The sequence below is a fragment of the Rhinopithecus roxellana genome, chromosome 12, assembly GCF_007565055.1.
Source record: "Rhinopithecus roxellana isolate Shanxi Qingling chromosome 12, ASM756505v1, whole genome shotgun sequence".
Lineage (NCBI taxonomy): Eukaryota > Metazoa > Chordata > Mammalia > Primates > Cercopithecidae > Rhinopithecus > Rhinopithecus roxellana.
Genome location: NC_044560.1, coordinates 85,119,191 through 85,135,096, shown reverse-complemented (window position 1 = coordinate 85,135,096; position 15,906 = coordinate 85,119,191). Strand labels below are relative to the sequence as shown.

The 15,906-nt window shown below is 50.2% G+C and overlaps 2 protein-coding genes across 2 annotated transcripts in view; one reads left to right on the top strand and one right to left on the bottom strand.

The window, feature by feature from the left end:
- C12H1orf94 (chromosome 12 C1orf94 homolog) overlaps window positions 1–2,674 on the bottom strand; it is a 52,507-nt gene extending 49,833 nt beyond the window's left edge. The window contains exon 1 of the mRNA XM_010385172.2: window positions 2,392–2,674. The gene's annotated coding sequence lies outside the window, so the exon portion shown is untranslated. The remainder of the gene's footprint in view (window positions 1–2,391) is intronic.
- Window positions 2,675–4,437: 1,763 nt separating this feature from the next.
- Window positions 4,438–15,906, top strand: part of CSMD2 (CUB and Sushi multiple domains 2) — a 654,766-nt gene continuing 643,297 nt past the window's right edge. The window contains exon 1 of the mRNA XM_030943020.1: window positions 4,438–4,624. Within this exon, the coding sequence (XP_030798880.1) occupies window positions 4,438–4,624 (187 nt within the window). The remainder of the gene's footprint in view (window positions 4,625–15,906) is intronic.

Sequence of the window (15,906 nt, the reverse complement as noted above, 5' to 3'; positions counted from 1 at the left end):
TTTCCTGGGTCAGAATGAAAATTTCAGGGCATCAGGTCTACAGCTCCTCCTTGCATGAGGCAGAGTTCTCCAGAGCATAAGGCTTTGTATTCTTTCTAAATCAAACTCTGATTTCATGTGGATATTAGGCTTATCTTGGCTAGTCACTAGACTGCATTGGGCTTTTTTGCAATGTGATACTGTAAAGACACCTCAACCCACGGCTGCCTGTTGTTCATAGGGAGAATGGGAGGGGGAGGCAGGGAGCCAGCACCGGGGGCTGGGCTGAGACCCACACTCTCCTAGGCTAGATGGGAGTGGGCTGTTGTGTCTGACTCCTGCCTCTCCATTGCCCTGCAGATGTTTCCAGGGTCCCCATCTCTGCCTTTGCCCCCATGTTTCCTCGCTCAGACCATCGCACTAGTCTTCCAAGTGGTACCCTTTCCCTTCTTACCCTTTCCTCACAGAGAAGCTAGAGTGTATGTCAGGCCACATCACTTGGCTTCTCTTTCCCAGAAATGAAAACCTACCTTTCGTATTCAGAGCTGTCTACTTTTCGCTAAAGGAGCCATGCTGTACACAGAAAATAAATGTAAACAGATATCTCTTTACATATATTTTCTGACTGTCAAGCATCTCTCTCCTCCCTCCATCTGAAAAGTCATCTCCTCCTGTTATAGGATGAATTGTGTGCCCCCCACCCAAATTCATGGGTTGAAGTCCTAATCCCTAGTACTTCAGGATGTGACCTTATTTTGAGTTAGAGTCTTTAAAAAGTCAATTAAAATGAGGTCATTGGGTTGGGCCTGAATCCAGTATGACTGGTGTCCTTATTAGAAGAAGTTTGGACACAGATATGTACCGTGGGAACACATGTGAAGACACAGGGAGAAGAAGGCAGACGTCTACAAGCCAGAGATAGAAGCCTCAGAGGGAACCAACCGTGTTGACACCTTGATCTTGGACTTCCAGCCTCCAGAATTGTGAGGCAATACATTCCTGTTGTTTAAGTCACAAGGTCTATGGTACTTTGTTGTGGCAGCAGCCCTAGCAAATTAATACACCTTCTATTTCTCACTGGCTAAGAATAAAATGCAAACTCCTCGCCATCCACTAATAGACCCTATGTGATCTGCCCCACTCCCCATCTCCCATTGCTTACCTCGATCCAGCCCCATCTTCCTCCTCCTAGCCTGCTTCCCTTTTTACAGCCTTGCCTGTGCTCACTATACCAAAAGCTCTTTCCCCAACTTTGCATGGCTATCTTGCTTAATTCTATTATTACATTAATTAATTAATTAATAGACAGAGTCTGGCTCTGACACCCAGGCTGGAGTGCTGTGGTGCGATCATGGCTCACTGCAGCCTTGAACAGCTGGGCTCAAATGATCCTCTGGCTTCAGTTTCCTGAGCATCTTGCTTAATTTTAGATCCCACCTTTCCACCGTTGCCATCTCAGAGAGGCCTTCCGAGACCATCTCTTTAAAGCACGTCACTGTATTGTTTCTTCTAGCACCATAAACTTTCCTTTTGTAGCATCCTTAATTAGTAACTTTATGTGTATTTGTGTACATATTTCCTGCATTCATCAAGTCAGGGACTGTTCACTAGGTGTATACTCATTGTCTAGCACAGCACCTGGACACATAATGATGCTCAATAAATATTTGTTGAGTAAATGAATCTTCACCTTTTTAAGGTCTTTATCCATGTCTCAGGTTCCAGCCCAAATCCTACTTTCCTTCTTAAATTAGTCTTCTGATCCCCCAAGTCCAAGAAAAGCTCACTGTCTTGACATGCCTCTTGGTAGCATGCCAGTTCTTCAGTCATGGTGATAATCGCTGTCTGATGGTATCAGTTACATCAGTTATGTGTGGGTTTCCACCTCTGGCCTGCATCCTCCCAAAGGAGGACCACACCCTGTGCATCTCTGCATGGCCCACAGCACAGCCTGGCTCAGGGCCCCAGAGCACCCGAGGTAAATGCACGTGGACCCAAATAGATCAGAGAGCAGGAATGGCGGAGAATGTGAGTAACCTGGCCTTTTACAGGGATAAAATAGGTGCCCCTGCCCTCCACAGCACCCAGGGAGAAGGATGACAAACACTCCTTTTGCCTGGGAAGGTTTTGGGGGTAAATCTCATCTGCCTGTTGTAGCCACAGAGCAAAGTTCTGGAGCTGAGAAGAGGGTAAGAGAAAGCCCATTGGCCTGCAGCCCTAGAATTACAGAGCAGCCCAGACTCTCTTCTGCCCAGCTGTGGGCTTCACAGGAGGCCTGGGCATCTGTGCCAGTTCCTTTCTCTGGAGGAGAACCCCGCCTCCAAGAGAGGGGTAAAGTCGGAGTTTAGAAGCCAGGAGCCCACCCCCAGGCAAGCGCAGCTAACAGCCCCCAAGGCCACCACCACCACTCACTCCCAGCGTAGTCAGTCCCTTCCTCCTCTCCAGGGCTGGTGGGAAGGCTGAGCCCTCTCTTTCGGGGGCTGAGTCTGGACAATGGGAAGGGAGAAGCCCCCTCCCCGCTGCCCCAGGGATATAAAGCAGGCCTTTCACTGAGGAGTTCTGGCTGCTTCGGTTGGTTCTTGGCACCCAGCAAGGCGGCGTCAGGAGGGGCGGGCAAGCAAGCGTGTTGGGGGTGGGGACCGGGCCGGCGATTCTGAGGAGGTTCGCCCGCCCAGGGCCACCGGGCTGGCTCCCCAGCTGTGGGATGAGCTCATGCAGGGAAACCGGAACAACTTGGGGTAGGGGGGAGGGAGGAAGAGTGGCATCTAGGAGGCTGCGAAAGCGTGGCTCTGGGGAGGAAGTTTTTCATGGGGAGTAGGGACAAGCCTCCATTCCTCCAGCCCTGCCCCCGCCCGCCAATTCATATCAACTCCACAGCCCCTCTTCACACCCTTCCTTGGATGGAAAGTCCTGGCCATGCGGACAGCCGGCGAACTTGGGTCGCCAACCACCCCCAGCCTGGGTCGCCATCCCTATAGTCCCTCTCCACACGCTTCCCCGGAAATTCTCAGGCCCCACCGCCCGCCGGCCACTGCCCCCTTGGCCACACAGATGCCAACGCTCCGTTTTGGCCAAAACGGGCTGCGCCTAAGCCCGGAGCACAGCTTCTCTGGGGTGCGTCGACAAAGCGGGTGGGGGCGCCCAACGCAGGTGCCTTTCCACTGCACGCGCCAGCAGGAGCCTCCTCTCCGGGTCTTGCCCCTCCCAGTTTCCTCCAGCCTCCCTCCATGAAGCGTCTCTTCCCTCTCGCCGAGAGTTTGGCGTAGACAGCGAAAGAGCCATCGTGACTGGCGGAGAAGCCTGGAGTAGACAGACAGAGACGGCGACCGAGTCGGGTGGGGGATGGGGTGGGGACGGACGCTGAGCCCTTGGGGCCTGGAAGCCGCGGCTACTGGGGAAGGGTGGGGAGTGGCTCACGCCCTTGGGAAGAACTCTCTTGGTTTGGGGCCTTGGCTGGGAGGAGGAGGGGGAGAGGAAGAAATAGGGTCCGATTATTTAAATTTGGGGATAAATTGCACTAGTAACTCTCGCACCGTCCTTTCACCAATCTCACTCCCCACCCCCAACTCCCGTGCACACAGGGACTGCCTCTGCCATCCTGAGGTTTTTGTCTTAGGGTAGGAGTGGGACCGCACTAGGTCAAATGAACAGGTCCCCTCTCTCCCCGCCACAAACAACCCCGCTCCACCGCCCTCCAATTCTTAACCCTGCGTCTGTCTACGCACACACGCACCTCTCCTGGGATGGGGTAGAAGGCTATTGTGAAAGAGGCTCATAAGCATCGCCCCCGGCCCCAGATTGCAAGTTCAAAGCCACCAGCCAAGATCAGCTCTTAAGAACCAAGACTCGGGGAACCGCGTCCTTCTTTGGTTACCTTTTCCCAGACAGGATTCCAATTTCCAAACGTGGAAGAGGCGTGTGTGTATGTGCCTGTGTGTGTGAGTGCGTGTGTCTATGTCACTGTGTATGTGTGTGGAGAGGGGGATGTATTAATGGGTGATCTTATAAATGAAAACGGGAGGACTGAACTTAAAAGAAACTGGTCAATTGCAAAACAAACAAGGATAAACAACCCTTTAGATGTAATTTGTGGTTTATCTGGAGGTGGAGGTGGCGCTGAAGAGGAACCCCCGCCCCCCAATATTTTTTCCTTAGCTGCGCCTCCACCCCCAGCATTTGGAGCGGCTGAGAAGCGGCTCCGGAGTGATTAATCCGGGGATAATTCACCCCCCCGCCCCCCGGCGCGAACCCCGCGAAGCGGGATTGGAGCGAGTCATTTCCGAGAGCGCAGCGCGCCTCTCCCCGGCCGGGCGGACACTTGGTTCATTCCAGCCGCAGAAGCTCCGGGCTCCCGCGTACCGGGATTTTTTCCGAGCAGAAAAAAGCTCCAGAGCTCTCCTGACCTCCTTTCTCCTCGGCGGCGAGCGGAGACTCTCCCTCGGCGCTGCCGGCCGCGCCATGCCGCGCTCGCGGGGACTGGAGCTGGGGCGCTGCGGCTGCCCCGCGGGGAGGGCTCGCGGCGAAGCAGGGATTTCGGCGCTCGAGCCGGGCGCCGGGAGCCGCTGGGGCCGCCCGCCGCCGCCAACGCCGCCGCCTCTGCTGCTGCTGCTGGGCTGGGGGCTGCTCAGCGTCTCGGCCGCCGCGGGTGAGTCCAGCCGCGCCAAGGAGCCAGCGGCCGCCGCGCGCCCCACCCGAGCCCCGAGCCCACCCATCCTGACCCGGTCCCAGTCCCTCCCCCCCGCCTCTATCCCTGCCAGAATCTCCCACCCTCCCAATTGCCTACTCCCATTCTTACCGCCTGCTTCAGTCTCCCACCCCACCCTCAGCCACGTCCTCACCTCCACTCTCACCCTCATTGCTGCCCCAACCCCAGCCGCAACTTGGCCGAATGCGGCCGGTGTGGGGGCCTGGGAGACAGACATCCCCGCCCGGGGTTGCGGGGCACCTGGTCTGTGGCTTCAGTTTCTCCAACCTCCCAGCCCCCAAGGTGCTAGGCTTTTTTCCGATAAACTTTCCCGGAGCCCTACTCCCCCGGCTCCCGATTCTGCCAGGCACGCTGGTCCTGGGGGCTGCAGAGGAACCGTGCACCCCCTCCCCATTTCCGCATCTACAAGGTCTGCCCTTCCCTGCCCCCGCCCATTTTCTCCAGTTGAAACCGGTGCCCCCTCTAGAGCCGCCTGGAGACTGCGGCCGCCACCCCCCTCCCCAAATGCTACCCCTCCCTCGGCCCTCGGAGCTAGGAGGGGGTTAAGGTGGGCGCGTGCCCACGGTGGGGGTCCGGCGCATTCCTTGCAGGAGGGCTCCGGTGGGGGCTGGAGGGTGTTGAAGGACTGGAAGGAGGGGGTGGGGGTTGCAGCCGGGGGCGGGGGAGGGAGTGTCGCCGCCAGGCTTCGCGCTGCCACATTCCCCTCGGTTCTCACTCCGCGCCAAAGTGCCCTTTCCCGCGCCCTGCTGCAGCCGAGCGCCTGGGCTGCGGCAGCGGCAGCGGCAGCGGCGGCACGGGCGGCCGGACCAGCTCCCGACGACCGAGTCCGGGAGGGGGCAGACCTAGCGAGTGCGGAGAGTCCCGGAACTTCGCGGGTGTCTGGCTGCAGCTTGCAGCGCGCGGGGGAGGTACGCGAACCTTCGAGGGAACCAGGTCCCCTGTGGAGGCTACTGGCCGCGACTGGTCCTCTCCCACTTTACCCATAGCACCCCTCCGAAGCTCAGTTCTAGCCACAACCTAGAAAGTTCCGTGTGCCGGGTGGAGACGGGTCCAAACCGGGATGCCTGGAACCGCATTTTCATTTAGCCCTGGAGGCTGACACCCACTGTGGGAGAAACCGAAACACCTGCTGCCCAGGCCTGGACCTAGGGCACCTTCGACCTGGAGCCGTGTTTTCTTTTGTTTTTGTTTTGTTTTGAAACCACCGATTGAACCTCTGAAGGCTTGGCCTGGACCACCCCAGTTCCCCTTCTCGGGGAAGTGCGCCTCTCCTCTGGCAGGTCAGTGAGTGGCGAGCTCTCTGGTCCACTCTGGCCTCCAGCATCTTGTGAGTCTGTCCTCGCAGACCGTGTCGCCCACCGCTTAACCGCGGCGTGTTGGGGTTCTTGGTCAGGGAGGGCGCCCCGAGCCAGCTCTGGCTATCTCATTCCTAGCTGACGGGACTTTCTCAGGTTCTGCTAAGAGTCATAGCCACCGACACCCAGAGAGGGGCGCCCGCGGTGCGCGCGCCTGGGAGCTCTGGCCTCTCGCACACCCACACCCACTGGGAGGCTGTCCATACCGATGCTGCTGGTCACCCAGACTTGCCACATGGGCAGTGGGGGAATTGCTGCTACCTCCCGCCAGGCCTCCCGGACGTTTGTCGAGGCGAGGCCGGTGTCTGGCTTAGCTGATTGGAGAATGTCTCGGCATCGGACTGAATCGTTTTTCTGGCTAGATTTGTCCCTGCCCCTTGGGCATATCCTGCCCCTAGGGGAGAGAAAAAGGCCGACTCACTGGCGCTTGCACTGCTCAGCGGTGCTGGAATCCTGCCCTATAGAGATCCATTTGCTCGAAGCTCTTTGGTCAGTAGAGAAGTTGAGGGGAGGGGACCTTATGTTCATGGCTTGGGGTAGTTCCTCTCTGGCAGGCCCTGCTCTGGCTTGCAAGCTTCCAGCACATTTCTTTTCTTCCCTTTCTTTTTTTATTTTTATTTTTTAAGATGGAGTTTTGCTCTTGTCGCCCAGGCTGGAGTGCAATGGTGCGGTCTCAGCTCACTGCAACCTCCCCCTCTTGGGTTCAAGCGTTTCTCCTGCCTCAGTCTCCCGAGTAGGTGGGATTACAGGCGACCGTCACCACGCCCGTTTAACTCTTGTATTTTTAGGAGAAACGGGGTTTCACCATGTTGGCCAGGCTGGTCTCGAGCTTCTGACCTCAGGTGATCCGCCTGCCTCAGCCTCCCAAAGTGCTGGGATTACAGATGTGAGCCACCGCGCCCAGCCCAGTACATTTCTTTTTAAGCTTTTCCTGCATTTAGATGGGCTGTTTGGCCTTGCAGGCAGCAGAGATTTGGAAATGAACTTGGTGACAGAAGATCGGCAGGATTTGGTACATTAGAAGGGGAAACACATTCATTTTGTGTTCAGTTCACACTGTTGAATTTAAAAGATGCTCAGGACTGAACCGTCTCCCTTCCTCGGCTCAGTGATCACTGGATAAATATCACTGTATAAATAAAATGATTTGAAAAAGGGGAGTCTTCTTACCCACTATTTATACAGATCACCGTATAAATTAAACGATTTGAAAAAGGGGAGTCTCCTTACCCAACCATACCTTCTCCCCTCCACCCCTTTAGTCCCTGTCTTGCCTTATACTCCCCCTCTCCCAGCCTCCCTGGCGACTTCCCACCAGTTACCTGCTCTCCCCATCAATCGCCCTCCTTTTTTTTTCTTTTTTTCTTTTTCTTTTTTCTTTTTGAGAGGGAGTTTCACTCTTGTCACCCAGGCTGGAGTGCAATGGTGCAATCTTGGCTCACCATAGCCTCTGCCTCCCGGGTTCAAGTGATTCTCCTGCCTCAGCCTCTGGAGTAGCTGTGATTACAGGTGCAGGCTACCACGCCCAGCTAATTTTGTATTTTTAGTAGAGACGAGGGTTTCTTCATGTTGGTCAGGCTGGTCTTGAACTCTTGACCTCATGATCTGCCCACCAAAATGCTGGAATTACAGGCGTGAGCCACCGCACCTGGCCACCCTCCCTTCTTAAAACACGTTTCCCTTTGACCTGTAAACAGGCTCATCTTTAACATAAAACAAACCAAGAAGACTTCTTGGCCCTATTGACCTGTGTAAGCCACTGTCCCATCTCTCTTTGTCTTTTACAGTCATTTCTCTTCGAAGGGGTCTTCATGTCACTTTTCTCTACTACCAGTCACTCCTTACTTCAGCCTCTGTCTCCAGGATGACACTGGAACACTCTAGAAGACAGCACCAGTGACCACCTCAATTGCCAAATACATTGTACTTTGTCTTTATTTTCCTTTATCTCTCTGTGGCTGTGGCCACTTTGGATGCATTTCTCTTCCTTGGGCTTCTGGGACACTGTGTCTTACTGATTTTTTCTCCTGTCTCTTGTGTGTTCCTTCTCAGTCTCTAACACTCACTTATTCCCGTCCCTGAAATATGGTGTCCTGCAGCATCTAATTCTTTGTACTTTTTCCCATTCCTTTTCACCACTGCCTGGGTGAGCTCATCCTTGCCCAACCCTTCCACTACCACACTCTGAAGCTTCCAGACAGATCTCTTCTGCCAAGATGTCTCTCCTGATATTCATCTATTGACTTCCTGGTCCACGGGAACTCTGGGTCTAGGTAACCCATATATCCAGCTGATTCTTGGACATCTTCACTTAGATGTTTCTCTTCCGAAGCAATCTTATTAGCTTCTTTCTTAAGCCTCCAGTATTTCCTGTGTGAGCTGGTGGTTCCTGTAGCCTCCCAGTTATGGAGCCCAGAAACCTTAGGATTATCCTCAACTCCTTCATTATCGAGTGGCCATCAAATTCTGTCAGTTTCATATCCTCAATCATTCTCAAACCTAGCTACTTTCCTTGAGAAGCTCTGAACATTGAAAAAGCTATCTTGCCTTCCACTCCCTTACTAATTTAAAAAAAGCAATATTAAACTATAAGTAAACGGAATTCTGACAAAGTTCTGATTTTTCCCATGCCAACCACGTCATGGCTTAAAAAAAAAAATCAAATGCCAAATTAAAAAAATTTCCCCTGCTTTGTATGTTGTCTGAGTAGTTGCTTTTAGTCAGCCTCTTGTAGACTAGAGCACTGACTGTACTCAATATTCTATTATAGTGCAAACTGAGTTGTATTAAAAAGCATTTATTTGTCTGCTTTATATATTAAACTGTGAGCTTACTGAAGGCGGGGACGGTGCTTTATTTCTCTTGGTATCCCCTTATCCAGCTCAGGTTCTGGCATAGAATTGGTGCTTGGTGTATGGCTGTTCAGTCAGATGATTTGTAGTTTTTTTTTCCTTGGACAGTTTTCCAGGGACTGATAAGACTAAATCAGGGGTCGAGGAAGCCAGCTGGTTTGCAGAGGTAATAAGATGACATAGACACCTGGTCCCCTGTTCCTTTTCCCCACAACTAAGTATCACCTTTTGGTGACAGCTCCCTAGATCCTAGAACCAATGCAACAATAAGCCCTTGGCATACCACTCTCCTCCAACCCTGAGCTAAGGAAAGGCATTTCACTACTCAGTCACCAGTGTGTATATGAATTTGAATTTCCATTTGCAATCAAGCTGAGGGTTTATGGTTTTTAAAAAATGAGCTGACTGCAGCAGAGAGTGCCCACCATATCTAGGGCTAGTGAGTGTGTGGCTTTGTTGAAGGTGAGATTAGAATCATGCACCAGGGACTGGAGGACCAAATTGCAGGGTCTTGGACACTGCCTGGTTTGGGTTTCTCCGGCAAAGCCCAGCAGGCAGCTTCAGCAGCATCCCCTTCACCCTCATTCATGTCCCTGACCTGCCTATTTCACTCTCATCATCACGCTAGCAGGATTAAGGGAATCTGATTGCTTTGCAGAGCCTTGTTGGAGACCCAGCTGATCTTCAGGCCTCTCTAGGGCTCAGGCTCCCTGCTGTAAAAAGGACAAGTAATTCCTGAGTTTTTGGAAGGATTAGAAACCAGAGATACAACCAGTCCAGTGCCATACCTCATTGAATGTGCCTATGAAATAGAAACTGTGGCCGAAGGAATCAGCCAGGAAGTCTGTGTGCCCTCACCATGTCCTGCCCCACCTACCATGCTCAGAATGCTGTTCTGGGCACCCAGGGGAGTTACACTAACAGCTCATGTTTACTGAGTACTCACCGGCACTGTCTTAAGCACTTGTGTATATTAACTCAATCCTCTCAGCAACCCAGTGAAGCCTGCACTATTATTATTCCCATTTCATAGATGAAGAAACAGGTTCAGAGAGGACCCATAACTTATCTACACACTAAGTAAATAGCCAAGCCACAGTTTGGATGCAGGCCTGGCTGATGCCGAATCTTTTACTCATACCCTATTGCTATTCAACTTCTTGGGGACTCGGCTGGTACCACATCCCTGGAAGCTTCTGCCCAGGCTGCCTTCTTTGGCCTTGCTCTTCCCACTGGGCTGTCCTCGTCAGTTATGCTGTGCTGCTTTTGAGGCACTTTTAATCCTCAAGCAGCTATTGTCCATTCCTTTCCACCACAAGCTCCTGGCGGGGGAGGCTGTAAAGTCATTCTTGGTTTCTATCCCCAAACACCCATCTAGGTGGAACTCTACTGTGGGTTCTTACAACTCCTCAAATTTCCTCTGTTGTCAGACTCATCAGGACATATTGAAATTTCTTGCTTAATGAGGTGATATCTGTCTCATTTCCCTAAAGGACTGTGAACTCAGGCAGGGCAGTGTAGCCCAGCTCAGAGCACATAGTGGACACTCATTGAGTGTGCTGATGAGACAGTCTGAGCTGATGAGACAATCAGAGGCAAGTTGTTTGGAACCCAGGGCTTCCTTTCCCTCAGTCCACCCTCTTGGGCATTCCCAGGGCAACTGGGAGCTGAGAAGACTGGAAATGGGTTAAGGGGCATCTTCAAGTGGGAGGCAGCCCCAGGCCCATCTGCACAATAATAATAGCTCTCCTTTACCGAGTGCTGGTCAAATGCTTTATAGACATTACCATTTAATTATCACTGTAATCTTATATTTGAAGATACTGAGGCTCAGAAAGTAAGCAGCTGGGCCAAGGCTGTAGAGCAAGTAGGTAAAGAAAGCAGGATTAAACCTCAAGTCTACCTGACCCTAGGGCCCATCTTTATGGAAAGCACTTGTTACAGTGCTGGGCCCATTGTTAGCATTCAATATATATTACGTACTATTACTATTAGTGCAACTACACTCTACTTGCTTTCTGCACCAGCTTCCTAGAAATATAAGAGAAACAATTCACACAATCTGCCACTCTCAGGCACCACTATATGCAGTGGGGAGGGTCTTTTCTCTTTGCTCCCCTGGCTGAAAGCACACACCTTAGAACCTGGTCCCCTCACCCAGCCCATCAACCCAGCTCTATGCTCTTCATCCAGGAGGGTAGGGAGGGAGAACCCCGTACTTCGAGAATGCACTGCATTGCCCTCCCTGGGTTTCTCACTGGGTAGCATATGGCCTCTCACCCTTCCTCTCCATCTGCTGCAGTGTCGTGAGAGCTTCCCCAACAACAGGGGAACATCAGGGTGAACCTGCAAATGGAGGATTATTTCAGAGTGTTTATCCTTACAAAGACTCTGTCTCAAGGTTCACTCACTTTGAGAAGGGCTTGGTTTTCCCTTGGACCCACAGAAAGCAAAGAGTGGGCTATGCAACATGGGAGTTTCTCAACTTGAAAATGATGGCGTGGCTCTCAGAGCTCTTTCCTTACTCTTGTAAGTTAAGAGAAACAAAGGAAACTCATATTTGTTTTTTCCCTGGACTCTAGAGAGCTCAACCTCCTGGACTGTCTTTTCATGCTCCTCTTCTAAAAATGAAATTCTCTATCTTCTTTTCTTTTCTTCCACCGAAACACACACTTAGTTCTTAGAGCTTTGGGAGAAGGTGAGACCCCTTTGGCCTTCTCAGGTAGCTTAATGTCACATAAAATATAGTCATGGCCCACTATACACCCACAAATGTGAACTTTAGCCAAACAGCGGATGAGAGGGGAGGAGATGGAGTGGAACATGATGAGGTGGGATTGGAGACATAGCATAACTTGAGGTAGACTGAGCTCAAGTAGGAAGGCATAAACTGGGTAAGATCAAAGGTAGGTTGGGCTGTATTGGCACAGGATAGATAGAGTGAGATAGGTGATGGAATGGAATGGGATAGGATTGAGTGAGATGTGATGTTGGGGATGGGATTGAGAGGGTGGGGTGTGCAGTATTCAGGGGATTGACTGGGATGCGGGGTGAGGTGGGGAGGGAATGTGTTAGAAGACACTGGGGTGGGATGGGATAAGATGGGGTGGGTGGAGTTGGGATGGAGTGGAATGGAACAATTGGGATATGATGGAGTGGAGGTGAGATGTATTGTGGTAGAATGGAATGAGATAGAGGTGAGTCAGATTTATTGGGATGGTTTGGGTTGGTTGAGTTGGAACAAGAGACTGGGAGATAAGATGGAGTTATTATATAACCAATTGAATGGGCACCAATTGAGTGGGTATGAGGAAATGGAAAGTGAGGGAAGGCACTGGAAATAGCTGGGCCCGCCTCACAGTGTCATAGCATCTTCATCTTCCTGAGCAGGACTTCTTGAACGTTGGTCAGTTTCTTTCTCACCTGTGAAATTTCCAGCAGATATAAAGTCTCCATTAGCCTTTGGTCCCATATAGCATGAATCCTAAAATGCTGGAGGCTCCCTTTTCCTGCCATAAGGGATCATTCTTCAGAGAGACACTGGGAGTGCCATGTGGCCACCACCAGGAATCCATCAGAAAAATATGCTTGGCACAAACCAGGAGCACCAGGGCATCTCCTATCAAGTCCACCATCAGAGAAAGACATTGTGCCTGCCCTAGAGCTAGTACAGTGGCTCCACTCACAGAAAGGAAAGCCGAGGGTGGAGTAGGGGTTTACCTCCACGGCCCCCTCTGCTGGGGGAGACTCTTTCCTAGAGACTCTTTTACTTTCCACCTGTTTGTGTCTGTATTGTTGGAAAATGTTAAACTGAATTTGTCTTTCAACGGATGTCAGTCCCACCCTTGAAAAATCATTATTATAAGGAACTTTTATGATGCTGAAAATAATGTATGTATAGTTAAATTACTGAGAGCACCAAATTACTCTGAGAAATTTACTTGAGAATCTCCTGTGCCATCTAACACAGAAAATAAGGGCTTATATTGCAACACAAATAGCCTTCCTACCAGCCAATGTCTAATTTATACCAATTAAGTGCAATTATAATCCAGAAACCTCAAAAAATTATGTATCCATCTTCAAGGTTTTCAAATAGAAAACAGAATAAGTTCTATTATTAAGTAGCTACATCTATTTATTGATTGAAAGTAAGCGAGTGTGACGGATGTAACTGTAAAGGGAAAAAGCAGAGACTTTGAAATTTGAGATACAAGTATATTATGAGAGAATGTGCAGACATTTTGTGCAGAATGATTGATGGCCCTTTCTGAGATGAGTAAGTGTGGTAGAGTCGACTCAGGCTTTGGGAGATTTGTCTTCAGGTTGCTGCCTGACCCCACCCCTTTCCCTACCCCAGCCTCAATCTCTCTACCTAACGACCTTCTTTGCTTCCTGCATTGCCGTTTCAGGAATGGAGGGAGTTCAGTGATTGGGTGGGACTTGATGATGTGTGTGGACTTGGCAGTAAGAAGGAGATGACAGTTTAATAGTTTATTTTCAATTCATGCCAAAATGTTCCTAGCATGAAAACAGACATCTCAATGTTGGCATCCCCTCCTGCCAGGGACCTATGTGGCCCTATCCTCCTGGCCTTATCATATGTGCATTCCTAGAAGGGCTGACCCATAGCAGATCCTCAGCTGGGAGAAAGGCCTTGTTCGGCCTGGGAGTCAGGAATTCAGCCTTCCAGACTTGGCTATGCCCCTGACCATCTATGTGACCAGAAGCCAATCATTTCATCTTCCTAGGCCTCTATTTTCCCACCTATAAAATGGGGATAATAATACACAGTGTGTCTATGCAATGATGGATTTGGAAGTTCTTTAATCAACAAAATAAAAAGAAGCCAGAGATATTAGAATAAGACCGAAAAAGTATCTAGTTTAAGCCCATCCAGTGGGAGATCCTGCCCAGGGTTCAGGCTTCTAGACTTTCGAGGGGTGGGGAGCTCATGACCTCTGCAGACAGCTTGCCAGGCTATTTTTCAGGTCTCAGGGGTGATAGGTGAAGGAGGGTGGGCTTGCTGAGCCTCTTGGCCTTGATCCATTCTTGCCCTCCAGTGGCCTGTGGGACTGCTCCTGAGAACTCAAAAGGGAAGAAAGAAGCCATCTCTGTCCAGAGCCCATCAGACATCCTGGTTGCAGCCTTTTCCCCAACCACCACCCACTCCTGGGCAGCAGCACTGTGAGTTCAGTCTCAGAGAGTTGACTGCTTGGGCTTTGCTCTCACTAACACGTTCATCCAGCATACGAGATCTGAATGAGGCCTTTAACTATAGCAAGAGGAAAATTCTCTGTATTCGAGAACCACTGGGACTCACATCTCCCACGATATTTTGTTCTAAGGAACATGGAAAGAAGACAATGTTACAGGGACAGTTTTCCTGAGTTACGTGGAAGGCACAGTTGACGTTTTCTGTTTTCTGCACCACCACCAAGTCTCAGGTGCATGACATTTGAATTAATCTTACCCTCAGTCCACAAACACTTTATGATCAACTATCTGTGTGAAGCTCCTCTCTTATTCACAAAGTTTGCCTCCCTTCATCCCCAATCCTAAAGCTACCCAATCCCAATAAGTACCCATTCTGATGTGTTTGATATATGTCTTCAAATATGCATGGATCCAGGCAGGGCGCGGTGGCTCACACCTGTAATCCCAGCACTTTGGGAGGCTGAGGCAGGCAGATCACGAGGTCAGGAATTTGAGACCAGTCTGATCAAAATGGTGAAACCCCATCTGTACTAAAAATACAAAAATTAGCCAGGCGTGGTGGTGTGCACCTGTAATCCCAGCTACTTAGGAGGCTGAGGCAGGAGAATCACTTGAACCCAGGAGGTGGAGGTTGCAGTGAGCCAAGATCGCACCACTGCACTCCAGCCTGGGCGACAGAACAAAACTCCGTCTCCAAAAAAAAAAGTAAAATAAAATAACATAAAAAAAAGCATGGATCCTTATAAAATATATAGGGTTGTTTGTATGTATATGTATTTTTTATTTCTATAGGTGATATTGAAGTATAAATTTCATCTGCTTTCTTTATTTACTCAATAACATATTTTGCATATCTCGCCATGCCCATTGAGTGTACCTAGTCAGTGGTTTCTAACTGCTGCATTGCATTACGAGTTATACATCCATCACGTTTTACGTATCTGTTCCCCTGAGGATAGCCCTCTAGCTTATCAGCAACTCCCCGTTACTCCACCACTCAAAGTTCTGAAGAACATCCTTGTACATTCCCTCTTGGGACCCTGTGTGAGAATAGTTCTGGACTATATGAAGGAGGATTTGGTACCTGGGTTAATGTGTTAATTTTTCATGTTCTGCCATGGTGTTTTCCAGAGCACCATGGAAATGGTGTGCCAAGTCACATTTCCGCTAAGAGTGCCCAAGAGTTTCTGTCTTCCCACGTCCTCATGAGTACCTAATATTAGCCACCTGTCCAATTTTGCCATTTTTAGGAATGTAAAGTGCCATCTCATTGTATTAATTTACACTTTGATTACTAAAGTCTGAACCTCTCTTACAGGCTTGTTAGCTGTTTGAACTTCTCTTTTTCTGAATTACCTATTTATATTCTTTGCCCATTTACAAATTGGATTTCTTATCTTAGAAATCTTTTGGTTGATTTGTAGAAGTTTTGTTTATAGTCTAGGTGTTGCCCTTTGTTAATTTTAGAAGTTACAACTAGCTTCTTCTAGTCTTTTATCCATCTATTTGGCATATGGCAGCTTTCTTTGGACAGACAGGCTTCCTTTTGATATAGTCAGATCCATCAGTGTTTTGGGGGAGGTGGAGATTGAGATATGAGGGCACTGATGAGCTAGACAACAGGGTGGGGTCCCATGGGACCTGCTGTCTATGTGGAGGACTCTGAGGAGTCCTAGAATCTTCTTGTCCATCCTGGGCCCCCACATTCTACAAGAGGTTTCTCTTCTGGCTCAAGGCGCTGTGTTTCCTGAAGGCCCCAGTTAAAGTACAATTTAATGGATGGATGCTATACCTAGAG